The sequence below is a fragment of the Lygodium microphyllum genome, chromosome 5, assembly GCF_053477565.2.
Source record: "Lygodium microphyllum isolate KBCC chromosome 5, Lygodium_microphyllum_v1.1.10, whole genome shotgun sequence".
Classification (NCBI taxonomy): domain Eukaryota; kingdom Viridiplantae; phylum Streptophyta; class Polypodiopsida; order Schizaeales; family Lygodiaceae; genus Lygodium; species Lygodium microphyllum.
The window spans coordinates 51,827,592-51,842,322 of record NC_141139.1 but is presented as its reverse complement, the minus strand read 5'-3'; the positions used below and the strand labels follow the sequence as shown (position 1 = coordinate 51,842,322).

The 14,731-nt window shown below is 38.6% G+C and overlaps 2 protein-coding genes across 2 annotated transcripts; both read right to left on the bottom strand.

The window, feature by feature from the left end:
- Positions 1-839: 839 nt before the first annotated feature.
- On the bottom strand, positions 840-1,502 carry LOC148035823 (uncharacterized). Its single transcript, XM_087679012.1, has 3 exons — positions 1,382-1,502; positions 1,131-1,280; positions 840-1,044 (listed from the first exon to the last, which is right to left on the bottom strand). Exons 1-3 carry the CDS (start codon positions 1,481-1,483, stop codon positions 925-927), a joined length of 372 nt encoding a protein of 123 aa, XP_087535138.1. The 5' UTR covers positions 1,484-1,502; the 3' UTR covers positions 840-924.
- Positions 1,503-5,484: 3,982 nt separating this feature from the next.
- Positions 5,485-6,608, bottom strand: LOC148035822 (major pollen allergen Aln g 1-like). Its single transcript, XM_087677836.1, has 2 exons — positions 6,285-6,608; positions 5,485-5,940 (listed from the first exon to the last, which is right to left on the bottom strand). Exons 1-2 carry the CDS (start codon positions 6,478-6,480, stop codon positions 5,633-5,635), a joined length of 504 nt encoding a protein of 167 aa, XP_087533962.1. The 5' UTR covers positions 6,481-6,608; the 3' UTR covers positions 5,485-5,632.
- Positions 6,609-14,731: the final 8,123 nt, after the last annotated feature.

Here is a 14,731-nt window from a genome sequence, read left to right as displayed (position 1 = left end):
CGCATTTAAAGAAGGTTATCTATGACAATCATCATCGATTCCTCCCTATTGACCATCCCAAATATGTTCTCCCTACTAATGGAATGACTCCACAATCTCTAACCATTCGAGATTGGAAGGAGAGATGGATTAATGCCAACAGCCACCCTCCACTCGGCAGGAGTTGGTAAGAAGTATATTTCTCTTGATTGACTTTAAAGTATTTAGCATGATGAATTGTTTACATAATATATTGTTGGTTTGTTAGGTTCTCTATTTTTTCATCTTTCGTATTGGACCAAACTCAAGATCAATCACCTATACCCATGCACATATTCAAAAATGTTGTATCAACATTATGGGATTACTTTATAGGGGCTCGTGATCCACTACAACAAAAAGGGTCCATAGACGCACTTGTAGACGCAATATTTGAATTGTGAAAAAAAATATCGGGTGCGTTTATTAATGCATCTATTTGCGTGTCTACAAAATCGCGTCTAAAAGCGCGCTTATGATCAGAGTTACACGCACATTTAGATGCGCCTATGGACACACGTATAAACACGCTACGTAAATATATAATCATATTTATAAAAAAGTGGACATATTTATATTGTGTGTCTATACAAGCGTGTATCTACGCGTCTAAAACCACGTTTACTTTGAATGTTTTTTACGAGAATAGATGTGTATTTATCATGCAATTTAGATGCGCTAATAGACGCACAAAATAGAGGTATAAAAAAAAAACCAGAGAGCATATTGGATACTAAAAACAAAACAATGTATGTACCTTACGAAATTTCATATATATAGATGAAACGTTTTTACATTATGAGTTCTAGTGCTTGTGAGGTCATGGTTGCAAGCACTAGCTAAAAGTAATACATATCAAAAATGAAAATTACAAGCCAAGGGGAGGCATGCATGAATGGGGCTCCTCTATATCTCCTCAGAAGAGGTATCATCATCACTACCACCACCGCTGCCTATGCCGCTGCCGTTGCCGCCACCGCTATTGCTAGTCCCCCCTTCGCTATCCTCAACTGCATCAGGGTTCACCTACACAAAGGATTAAGGTATATAAATACCATTACAAACAATAAATTAGAGTTATCTATACTTTTCATGTAAAAAATAAAACATACCTCTTCTGGTGGTGGAATCCTCATGGCGCGATTATATTGCTCCTTTGTGATGAGTCCCTCCTCATAGAAATGTTGCCAAGTGGACGCCCGGTTATGACCTCGATGGTAGCCTACCTCTCTAGGAGTAGGCATCCTTTCAATGATATAATACTACAAAACAATTTGAACATACAATGTATTAAAACACACTACATAATGAAGTGAAACAAATTACACAATTTAATTTTTTAAAAAAATCAAATAATACTTACAAACTCAGCCTCCCATGACTCCCTGCCACCCGATCCATAATGCGATGATCCCATGGTTCCCATCTGGATACGTCGCGCCTTTGCATGCTGGCGACTTGTCATTTTCTCTGCTATTCTCTTCTTGGCCTCTTTCCACTCCTTGCGGTGGCAATTGGGTGGTTGGCCATATCCAGGGCGCCCCTGCTCTTGTCTCTGTAATGACTCCTTGGCACGCGTCATAAGGTGAGACCTCTTGTTATGAAACGCATCTCTCACCTTTGACCGTCCCCAATCATCTGAGAATCGTGAATTCTAGGGATCAGGGTACCTTTTATGTACTGCCTGCAGCACCTCTTGCCACAAACCATTTTTTTGGTGCTTGAAGGGAATCATGCAATCTTTGTATGTGGCATGTACGACACTCCTCAAGTAGGCTATCACTTCCCTCCCCTCAAAGTCATGCAAGATACCACCAACATTAGTGATAGAGTAGTACATTTGTGGAGGCTCACCTCTCTCATTTTTCGGTGGGGGGCTTGGCGGTGAGAGCTATGGCGGATGGAGAGCAAGAGCCAAGAGAGAGAGAGACATAAAAGTGGAAACTCCAACAACCACAATGTGTGGCCGGGCCTTCCTTTATTCAAACTGTCACTAAAAGAATCAAGAATAAGTGACTGTGGCAGGTGCCCGCCACCTGCAGTGTGCAATGGTGGGTAGTGTCAGTGTAGTAATACACGGACGGCTAGGTGGAGGCGCCTTTACCCCCAACATTTGACATGCCAAGATGCTACACCATGAGTTAGGGAACAAATCTTTAGAATAAATCTTGAGCTAAAATGTTCTATTTTTCTCTTCCAGGGTCCTCCAACAATAGAGGTGAATATGGCAAGCATCTATGGATGTAAAAAGGTATTATGAGAAAAATAGCATACTCTTGCAGTTCACTTAGTGGAAAATTATGAAGTTGAAGCAAGCTTGTTGGATCAGAGCTAGCTTTGATACCATGTTGCACTATTAGAGTAAGAGCATGAGAAGATATGCACAAGAGGGAGAGAGAACTCAAGTATAAGAAGAAGATCTTATTTAATGTATTGTTCACAAGTACAATTGCTACACTCTCTTACATTGAGCGTGAGCTCTAAGTTGTTTAAATAGCCTCTAGATGGCTAGGGTTAGGGGTTTCCCTACCCTTCAATCCTTTCACACCCAACTACCCTTATCAACCCTTGCATACATAGGGTTCATATGCTTCTCTCTCAATAAACATGCAGTGTCACAACATTGTATAGATAGAAAATTTTAAAGACACTCATAGATGCACCACCTTTTTTTTTCTTATTAAAAAATAAGCATCTACTTTGAAGCATAGAACCTTCTTTCTTTATAGTGTTATTCAAAGTGCATGATGTGACTTTAAAAGATAGAATATATGGATCTTTTACTTCATTCTAGGTCATTATCTTTTTGTTCTTCATGGGATTCTTTAGTATGCCATTTAATAAAGCACATAATACTCTACCACTACAACACAATGAAAGAATAATCATGTTTATCCTCATAGCCACTAAAAACTATCACACAAACAACTAAATACACTTGTAAATGCACCAAAAAGTTTCACCACCATTAACCCATGTTTAGGGCCAACCATAGGTGCACACAACTTTCTTTTTCACATTTAAAATTGCACCTCTAGCCTCGTCTTAATTTATAAGTATGTTAACTAGCATGCTTATTAGGAAGTTTATGCGTAGTTTTTGAGCAACTTTATGAGTGCATTTATAAGCAGAGTTTTGAGTATGTTCATAACCAATCCTATGGGAATTTATAGACATGTTTATAAGTATTTACAAATTAAAAGCTTTTTTACAAACACATTTATACTCACATTTAGTGGTGGTTGTAGACACAAATTTAAACATGCATTTGGTATATAAAATATTATAAAACACAACGTAGTCACATTAAGTTTTTTGAAAGCCGTACTACTGAAAGATCAAATAGAGAGAAAAGTACTTCGAGGGCAAAAACATGGAGACACAAGAGAGAAGCTATTTCCTTCTATCTCCAAGTAAAAAAGTATTGCATACACGAATGAGGAAGAGAAGGATGTTCTTCTTTATATCCTAAACCATGTATACATTATCCCTTCTCCTCTTTTCTCTCTTCTTCTTCTTTTTCATCATTTTCTTTTTTATTTTGCTACTTATTCTTTTGAGGTTCTCTAGAACTTTCTCTTTCTGTTTGTTGCTCTTTCTCTTCGCTTTTTTCATAGTGTTTTTAGTTTTTTTTTCTCTTACACATGAAAGAAATCTTTTACTTGACCTTACTTTATTTCTTAGATAAGATTCTATTGTGTTTCAATATATTGCATAATATGCTAGAATGTAGTACAAGACCACACATACAACAACACCAAACAATACATTTTTTTTGTAGCTTTCATCTATTATAATAGAGAAATCTTTTACTTGACCTTACTTTATATCATCGATAAGCTTCTATTGTGTTCGAATATATTGCATCTGCTAGAATGTAGTACAAGACCACACATACAACTACACCAATTAACAATACATTAATTTTGTAGCTTTCAACTATTATCAATAGAGAACGGCACACATAAACACATATATAGTGACACAAATAAACATCCATATTATAGCACATATAGTTGTGTAGGTAATATAACAAATAGTAGCTAAAATAAGATACTCTTTCTCTATAATACTTTATGACTGCATGCATTTAAAATTTTCATTAATGAAAATATGCAAGTACAACGAAGAAATAAGATAGGAGAGATTTGAATAGATAGAGGATAGACATGGGAATTGAAGTTTGTCATTTATTAAAATCTATCTCCAAGAAAAGGAGTGCTACTTGAATCGACAAAAAAGTGGGGGAGGTTCTTTTTCAATACCAGAATTGGGTACTTTTCCAAATCTGCTAGAATGTAATACAAGACCACACATGCAACTAAAAATACATTAATTTTGTAGCTTTCATCTATTATCAATAGAGAACAGCACACATAAACACATATATAGTGAAACAAATAAACATGCATATCATAGCACAGATAATTGTGTAGGTAATATAACAAATAATAGCCAAAATAAGATGCTCTTTCTCTATAATACTTTATGACGATACGCATTTAAAATTTTCATTAATGAAAATATGCAGATACAAGAAATAATTAAGAAGATCGGAGGCATTTGAACACATAGAGGCTAGACATGGGATTGAAGTTCATCATTTATTGAAATCTATCTCCAAGAAAAGGAGTGCTACGTGAATTGACAAAGAAGTGGGGGAGGTTCTTCTTCAATACCAAAATTGAGTATTTTTCTAATCTTCTTCTTACTTCTCCACTTCTTGTTTCTTAAGTTCCTTGAAGAATTTGAACATTTATTACTCTCTTATCATGTGATTTTATAGCTTTGGTAGTTTAGTTTGTGTTTTTCTTGCATAAATCGTGGTGGGGAGTGGATAAACATAAGTTAGACAAATGTAAAAGGTAGTCTAGGCTATACATGCACATCGGCAGTTGAACATAGGTATTTTTTTCTATGTATTGTTGAAAACAATGCCCCATCAACATGCAAAAAGAGGCGCCAAAAAAGAAAAGAGACCTACTAGTTGCGAAATTGTGTTCTATAACTAGCAACTCCTTGGGTTTTTTGGCCAAAATTTAGCACGTCCATTTGCACATTTATCAATGCATGAAATTGTAACACATTTAAATCGTTGTGTAAGAATTGTAATTGGAGTGCGACAGGTAAAGGTGCCGAATTGAAATTGCATATTTTCTTTGTGAAATACTCGCAATATTGGATATGTGTCATGTGATACGTTGCTTAGCATGAGGTTGGACACACTTCTAAGCTGTTTTTTTCTTTCAAAGCTCAACAAATACGTCGTCAATATGGGTGTCCATGGGCCTCATTCGTTGTCACTAGTGTCCTTTAATACTATCTGTTGAAATTCCCATTCATTTTGTCGTTCGACTATTACGACTTATCAATGTGCCACAAAAATTACTTATTTACGAAGCTAGGCTTTTGGCATTTTATTGGGCTTAAACCATCTTGTGAGACATGTATAGCTGCAACAAGCACTCCAGGAAGTCATCGTTTCATTGTGAGACTAAAGTCAAGAAGCCACAGCTGCAGTTACAGTGGAGGATCCTTATGAGGGAGTTAGGGCACGACCTTTATTAGTTAGTATATAAGGTAGACTGTCGTGCCTGTATCTTAGAAGATGTCTTCAGTTGCCAACGCAGCCGAAGTTTGGGTTGGCATCCAGGAAAGCAGCGATGCCATGGGTAGTCTCGATGGCCTTGCGCTTGTACACCTCAAGAAGGCTATGGTCGCCAATGCTCTCGAACTGGAGGGTGTGGTGGACCACACAGGAGCCTGCGTGATCAGCCGCACCCGTAATTTTGATGGTGTGATGGAAGTTGCGCCAGTGGGTGCCTAGGCCGCACCCTTCCACGATGCTCCATGTCGCCTCACGGGTGTTGCGGTCCGCGTGCTCGCACTTGTTCTTCACGAAGTTGAAGCCATGGAAGTCACCTGCAGGCGCGCCAATACATTGAAATAATCGTGCTAGTCGAAGGATATTCTGCTGTATTATTAGTCATTGAAAGATCTGCTGCACTGATCGCGGAATCAGGCGTAGAGCGAGCATTGTCGCGTCCCCCCCCTCTCTCTCTCTCTCTTTCAAAACAAAACACCTGCACACCCACACACACTGACACACGCCCACTTACTAGCCCCTCTCTCTCTCTCTCACTCTCTTCCGCCCCGCCCCGCCCCGCCCCGCCGCCCAAATCCCAATTATCTCCCCACCAGAGACAAAGAGAGTTCCTTGTACTGACCGGAGCGTGTGTATATATATTAGTACGCTGTCATCTTACCCATGTTCTTGCCGAACTTGACGTAGGCCAGGTTCCCGGGCGTGGCCCACGTAGCGCCTTCCTTGAGGTCTATGCTTTGGTAGATGCCAGGCACGGCGGTCACCAGGGTGACGTGGGCATCCTCCACCAGGGCTTTCCACATGCGGGACGCTGGATGCTTCACGGGCACGTCGAACACCTCTACCACCTTCGCCATGTTGTAATTCGCTTATACGTACCTCTTAGACTGTTATTCTGCCACAAACACACCCTGGCCCGTATAGCTACTGCAAGCCCGCCTCTCTCTCTCTCTACTTACAGATCTAGCTCGAGTATCCACCAAGCTGCCCCGATCCCCTTTATATAGGATCCGAGTCTCCAGACACCTTCTATTATTATGGTTGTTCTGTTGTAATAGGACTCTTCCTATTATTATGGTTGGTTCATTACTACTATTGTTTAAAGGGCCGCAATCATACTACTATTGAATTGAATAACAAATACGCACGTCCCAGGACGCGGCTTTGAAATTTAGGGGGTGCCACGTGCTCCAGATGGTCTGTGATTGTGACGCGAGAACCCTCCCCCTCACATGCATCTTCTAGAATTCATGTATTTTACCCAATTCGTTATCGCTGCTTTAATTTGAAGGGACACCCAAATTATTTACTTGAGCGGGCCCAATCAAATTTGGACTTCTTCCTTAATATATTCCAAGGGCATGCTACTTTCCCAAGTGTACCCTTCCGGTCAAAGGGCAAAGGAGACCTTCTCGTTGAACCCTAACCCAATACCAAACTTGAATTATCTCAAGCCTCTTGATATACATGGCCTTTGTGTATCAAGTCTATCAACCACCACTAGAAAAACCCTTGAAATTATTGACAATGACACCTAAAACAATTCGCTATTGCATACTTCAGCATTTCTCTCTCTCATCCGAAAGGTGTCTAGTCTTGCTTGGTTGCCTTTGGACTTTGTTTTGCTTGCTGCCATGATGAGGACTTGGATTGATAAAGCCTCATCATCGGTTTACTTTATAATGTGTAGATTTCTATGACTTGCACCATTAGCCACACTAATGTTGAGGTCAATATTGGTTTTGGTTAACATGCACCATGTGCCTATTGTAGCACACACTAGCGCGTGGAACCTATTGTCCTCTAGCCATTGCTATACACATCATGAGCATTTGATTTCACAATGATATCTATGTTAGTATTTATGTAGATGGAGCTTTGTGAGTGCGATGCAATTCTAGCCCTATACATCATCTTTACGAGTGCAAATGGGTGCAATGCCCCTTGCCCCCCCCCTTAGCCTGCTTGCCGATCAAGCTCTTTTAGAGTTTTCTAGATGTGATAGTGCACGAGCCATAGGGGATATGCACTCCTTTGTGCTATTGCTTTGTCTCTCACTAGGCACATCGATACAAGAAGCTCTTTCTTTCATTGTCTCTCATATGCACAGATGCTCACAAACTAGTTCTTCTTCTTATCTTGTACGTTCTTTTCTAGAATAGAGTGTTAGGGGGTACGCATGTGCAAACACTATGTACCAATGTAACAATACACATATGATGTGCTAGCTATCAGTACACCAAGTGTAATATGGGTATCCACCCGTTTTTACATCCATAATGAAGATCACTACCACATCCCTTAAATCATGTTAGCACAAGCCAGTGGAGTAGATAGATCAATATCTCTATTTCTCATATGTTGAGCTTGCTATCTCAACACTCCCCGTCAAGCTCAAATTAATGTTGTGTAGGTGTAAGTAGACCCTAAACTTGTATAGCTTCAGCTCTACACCCAATGACTTTCTAAAAAGGTCACCTACCTCTTGATGGCCGATGCGAACATATACTAAGTTACTATAACCTACAATGTCCTCTATGTAATGATAATGCACCTAATAGCTTATTCATTGCATGAAACACATGATTATTTGCCAACCGCATGTTGCTCATGTTATGATCACAATACAATGTGATAGCCTTGGGCATCTTATATCCCAAATCATGAAGTAGCTTACAAATTCAACCTACCTCACATGTAACCATTGTTTGAGTATGTCATAAGAGAACAAAATTGGATTATCAATGTGTGACTAGGTAGGGACTCAAGCAAGAAGAAATCAAGAAAGGAAGAGAAGCTTTCATTGATGGGAAATGAAGAGAGCGAAAAAGGGTTTAAAGATTTAGACACACAACGAGGCTTATACACTCAAATTAGATCTCTAGATACCTTATAAGGAAATGGAAAAGCACATCACACATTCAGGACACCTAGGGTAACCCCTAGCCCACTCTTTACATCTAACAATTTCCATGTGTAGTAGTGGGTCCTCTAAAACATCGCACACAAAAGGTCTCAACTTTCATTTTGCTCAACTGGCATCAATATTGGCTTGCATTCCACCATCTCATAATTTGCCAACATGTCTTTACACCAACCATATACTATTCAATGTTCTTATGAGCTCAATGCCCATGAAGTACCTTAGCTCACCCCAGTCTTTCATGTCATTAGCCATCTTTCTTACTCTTGCACTCTCTTTGATGTCACTTCCTAATTTAGTGAGATCAACTACATAGCTCATAAATGATCACATTTCTAACATTCTATTGCTAATCCTAACTTTAGATATATACATTGGAATATCCATAGTGACAAAAATTCCTATGGCTATTCCTAATAATATTTAATGATGGACATTTTGGTGCATACATTGGCAATGTTAAAAATTACATGAGGATGAGACTTTCCCTTGCTCAACTCATTGGTGAAACTTGCAACATTGAAGCAACCCATAGCTCAAGGTTAAGGCTCTTCTTCCCTCCATTTTTATACATATTAGCCCTTTTGCTTCCACTGCCATGAATATACATATAAGAAATAGAAAACATGGATGTAAGTTTTTTATGTATATTTATTTGTCTTTGTTTTTACTTTTTGGTGAAAAAGAACTATGTGAGAGTGATAGGAAAGGAGGGATAAAATAGTAAAGCGAAGAGGAAGTGAGAGAGGATATGACCATGTAGGTTGCTTAGATAAAATTTTGCAATGTTTTCTTGTTAACATGGGAAAAATGGAGAGAGAGAGAGAGGGGGGGGAGGGAGGGAGGGAGGTTTAGTGAAGTTCGTATCTAATTTTTTATTGAAATATTGTTCTCAAATATAGACAACTAAGGTAAAATGGAGAAACACAAGATTGAGAGGAAAGGGGCGAGAGTAGCCATGAAAGCTTGGAGAAGTTGGAGAGATGAAGAGAGTGTAGTGAATACTACTAAATAATGAAAAGTTACAAGTCTCTTACATCCTAAAAAATATCTTTATGTGACATAGTATTATTTTCCAAATATAGTAAAATATAATTCTCTTTCGAACTTCTTACATTCCATCCTTGTTCTGAGGTCTTTGCCCACAAAAATAAAATGGGAAGTTACTCTTTTTCATAGCCTTGCAAATGATACAAAATATTTGGAAAAAATTAAATCTCTGGTTGCAATGAAGATGAACGTAGAAGCTTCTATAATGTATAGAATTCTGATGTCTTCAATAAGAATTTTGAGCCACAAAATCTTCATGAAAAAGGTTTTGCAATCACTATATAGCATGTTGTAATAACAGATCCTACGAGACAAAATCTACCATAACTTTCCAAGGGCTGGTCCAAACGATACATGCCACACATCAATACCAAGCTCTCAAAGAGTCACTACTAGAGGGGATGAGTATAGTAGAGTTGATTGCTTATGTGATGTCGAGACATCCCTATGGGTGTTGCTATGGTTACATCACATAAGCAACACACCTAGCAATGTTGTTTTCGCATGCCTAAGTATCGTTTATGCTATCACTTAAGCGATGAGAAGCATCACTTAATTTATGCCTACTTATTTTTAAGTGGTCATCATATTAGTGACACCTAAATGTTTTAGGCATTGCTTATACAATGATCTAATGCATTTCTTTAAAAAATCAATGATAAATTTACAAATACCACGTTGTCTCTCTCTCTCTCTCTCTCTCTCTCTCTCTCTCTCTCTCTCTTCAAAAGCACCCTCCCTCCCTCCCTCTCTCTCCCTCTGATCTCTCTCCCCTCTCTTGCATAGTGACACACATACAAACACATGGATTAGAAGTCCACATTGTACACTATTATCTCCATATACATCATGCACTTTGGGGCATTCTTTATATACTATAACAAAAGGTAATCGATGACCAAAGTAGAACAAGCAAACAAAAATAGGATTATTGATCATCATGGTATTTTTTTTCATTTTATTATTGATCATTTCAAAATTAAACTTAAATAAACTAAATTGAAATTGATAAGAACAATTAAAGTAGAGGGGATATGTGAATAAATGCTGTATATATACAATATCAACATGTACAAAATAAGATATATATAACCTATAGCCTCTGCAAGAAGTTTCTCTTGTCAACGTCACTTTTTCATGTGTGATCATGATGAGGAGGTAGCTATTGTGAGGATGCTGCATGAGCTCTATCCTTGGGGGGGGGGGGGGGGATCACTCATGAATATATGTATATACAACATGAGTTCAAAATAAGGGATTTTAAAACACCAATTTTATACATTTTTTACATACAAAAGGATGTCATATAAAGGGGTTACTTACAAATTCAATGGAAAAGGGTTGTGTTTTATTCAAGAAAAATTCACAGATTAGGATATTTGTAAATAGGCCATGAACGCATGTTATATAGAGAATATGCATATAGTGAACCCCCCGAGGCTCTATCCACCTATATTGTGGATCCTGTCTGGTAACCACCTCAAGATCTCTCTCTCTCATGAATCTCATGTATTAATAAGATTAAAGTTAGATTAGTCAAAAATTAAAAAGTTTGTTAAAAATCACTCTAGCTTGAAAAGATATTTAAATGTTACAAACAATACTAAGAAAGGGATGTGTTGATACAAGTGTCCTTTATAGGGCTTACTGTCCCTAATACGTCACTACAAGAGAATGGGCAAATAGTGAAGACAATTTGCAACAAAAAATAGTGGCATCGCCCAATAGCGCCACTAATAGCATCACAATGCTGATAGAGATACCGATATGAGAAAAAAAGTGTTGAAAACCCGAGCACGGCATTTGCCACAAACATTTTCAAAAGAGAGCGAAAGAGAGAGTGGGAGAGATCGTTACCTTGAGAGGGAGAGGAAGAGGAAAAGAGAGAGAAGGAGAGCCTCCTCACTACCGCTACCATCATCACTGCCATACAAAAGAAAGGGGAGAAGTACATGAGGGAGAAAGAAGGGATGTCAGGAAGAGGAGGCAAAGAATCAATCCTTGGGCCTTTGTGGTAGGTACATTGCCTCTTCTTGCTTTGTTATTGTGTTTTCTCTTTTACTGTTGTTTGTTTTCTTTGCAATGAGATGCATTGAGAGAGAGAGAGAGAGAGAGAGAGAGAGAGAGAGAGAAAGAGAGGAAAGGAGACAGAGAGAAGAAGAAAGGAAGAGGAAGAGAGAATCAGAGAGAGAGAAAAAAGAGGAGAGATAACAAAGAAAGAGAGAAAGAGATAGAGAAAGGGAGGAAGAGAGGAGAGTGAGTGAGAGAAACAATGAGGGGGGAGACAGAAACAAAGAGAGAGGCAACAAAGAAAGAGAAAGAGAGAAAGAAAGAGAGGGGGAGAGAAAAAGAAATAAAGAGTGAAGGAAGATGTGGATAAAAGGGTGAGGTAAAGAGAGGAAGGAGAGTGAAAGAGTCCAGAAGGCGGGGAGTGGTGGAGATGATCTATCTCTTTGAGAAGTACAGGACCACTAGCATGCTCACAATATAAACTCACCTCCAACTGCATCTCTCACAGACGAAGTGGAGATATCGGGACCCATCCATATGTGATGGACGTTCTTGGAGCGCTTCATGAAAACCCTGAAGGGTTTTGTGCCACAAGAAGCTCGACTAAAAGGTAGCATGGTTCAAGGTTAGCTAGTGTTAGAAGCATTAGTGCATATTTCACAATGGCTACCAAACAGTGGATTTAGACAATAATATGCTATGGTTTGCTGAAGGACAATGATAGACTGATTGGAGATGTGGTGGTTGGAAATGGAGTGAAATAAGGATGGATGTTACAATGGAGGAGAAAATGATGTTGCATCATGCATCCATGGAGAAGTGGCTCACTAGATATAAGCAAGCTAAGAAAGATTGAGAAGAAGCGCGATCGAAACTTTCACGCAGTACAAGCCATCAATTAATTCCATAACCTGAGGGCGTGGAGGAGATGCCACTGTTTATGTCTATGCGGTGGTTACATGGAGCCTTGATCACAGCTTCTCATGAAGGGGTAGAGGTCTCTATTGAGGAGTGAGAATTCTCGAGGGGATGTAGTTTAAAGGTGACCGCATATTCTATAAGCTATCGTATCTGGATTTTATATGCAACAACAAATGTAATTGTTTCACTGTACAATACAAAATCTACAATGCATTATGGTTGCATGGGCGACATGTGTACTTTGAGCACTGTGGGAGGGGTTTTAATCAAAAGGTCATATCCATCCGGGATCAGATATAGAAGGAAATAGAGAATAGGAGATAGAAGAGAAGAAAAAGAATAGACAAGAGGTACACAATTCAAAGACAAAGCATAATGAATCAAAGAACTATGTATTGATAGAACCCTATTCTAGAAGTTTTCATAGCTTTTTATGATATTTACAAGAAATAATATCCAAAATATCAAAAATATACTAAACTTGTCCAAAAATCCCATACTTTGGAACTAACCATATTATGGACACTAGCACTAATGGCCAATATGGCATTGATTGTCTAGATTAATAAGAAATCTGGATGATAATGTACTCTAGAGTTTTTCACACTACGTCTGCATAGGGACATGACATCCACCCCCTCTCAACCTGCACATCCTCCGGTATGTATCACCGATTCACCACCCGGGTCAAACACCCATAGCATCAACTTGTCCTTTATCATGCATATAAGAAGACATCCCCCTAGATCATAGATCAAAATACTAAACATTTGTACAACTCTTGAGCCATACGTAGTACCCCCTCTAAGGTCATAAGGCCTTGGGTGCGTAATATACACTTGAGACTATTGAATCTCCATATACATTCTATCAATGCACCCATCAACAAATATATCGCAACATGCGTACTCTTCCAAAGTCTAGCACATGGAAATATTCTTATAGTGACAATTGTATACTATATCAATCATAAATTGAGCCTCACTTGCATCCAACACATGCTTACCATTACCAAAAATAGTGAAGCAGTCCATATCTTGAAGCATCTTTCAATTGCCTACTAAGCCTTGTAATAAAACATCTCAAACCATTCTCAAAGTTGTGGAGCATTACATCTAGCATCCTTTAAAGGCATATCCTTGAGCTTATGAACTATCTCAGAAATGATTCCTTGATCCTGCAGATCATGTGCATCCAACAAGTCACCAATTTCTATTTAAGTCTCTGCATCAAGTAAAAACATAATCTTCGTAAGACTCTTCAAATGCATTAAGAAAATCTATAGACGCAATGGCTGAGTCTTCCAGTATAGGATCTTCCAAGGCATCCATGGCTGTCTGAATATCAGATTGTAACTTATATCCCAATTGCTTGCCCTCTTTCTTGCTATCTTGTTTTTGCTCGTGCCCAACCCCTTCTATGACATGCTCAGGAGGTGGCTGATTTGAAGCTTTAGGAGGATCTAGACTTCTTCTTGTCACTCTCTTAGATATCATTGCATAATCTTCATCTCTGTTTTATTTCTCTTCCACAAGTACATCCATGTTTTTTTCTTTTGCGAATTTTGCATCAATTGAATATGCATGTACTGGTAATCCCGAACCAGTTATGTCACGAATCTCTTGCCTCGTATCTCTTTTCAACTACATGAAAAGCATGTATCCATATTGGAATGGTCAATAGGAAGAAATCGATGATGATTGTCGTGGATAACCTTCTTTAAACGTGTCGGCCTAGAGGAAACTAGAGAGGGACCGCAAATAGGACATGCATGATATCCTGACGTTGTTAAACCTGAAAAAATAAGTGAATTAATAAAATGCAATTCATTCAAGTCTTGAATTTCAAATATAGAGTTATATACATGTGCCTGAACACTCTCCGTATCCTAGAAAGTCATCCATGGTCCACAACAACATGGCCTTCAATGTGAAATCTCTAGAAGATGCATATGCACTTGTATCTTGCACCTCAATACCTTCCCATAACATTTCTAACTCTTCAATCAAAGGCTCTAAGTAAATGTCCATGTTTTTTACCTTGTGCTTTCCAGGAATCAGAAGGGACAACATTACATGTCCCTTTTTAATTGCCATGGATGGAGGAATATTATAGTTCACCAATACCACTAGCCATACACTGTATAATGTGCTTTTAATGCCAAATGGATTGATTTCATCCATACCTAAACCAAATCTCAAATT

What these genes read in the sequence shown, in the direction of transcription:
- LOC148035823 (XM_087679012.1), bottom strand. Translation starts at nt 1,483, where the DNA reads ATGACAAGTCGCCAGCATGCAAAGGCGCGACGTATCCAGATGGGAACC. An exon ending in AGTCATGGGAGGCTGAGTTT is followed by an intron (nt 1,281 to 1,381) that starts GTAAGTATTATT and finishes ATTGTTTTGTAG; the next exon opens with TATTATATCATTGAAAGGAT. An exon ending in GGATTCCACCACCAGAAGAG is followed by an intron (nt 1,045 to 1,130) that starts GTATGTTTTATT and finishes TCCTTTGTGTAG; the next exon opens with GTGAACCCTGATGCAGTTGA.
- LOC148035822 (XM_087677836.1), bottom strand. Translation starts at nt 6,480, where the DNA reads ATGGCGAAGGTGGTAGAGGTGTTCGACGTGCCCGTGAAGCATCCAGCG. An exon ending in CAAGTTCGGCAAGAACATGG is followed by an intron (nt 5,941 to 6,284) that starts GTAAGATGACAG and finishes GCGCGCCTGCAG; the next exon opens with GTGACTTCCATGGCTTCAAC.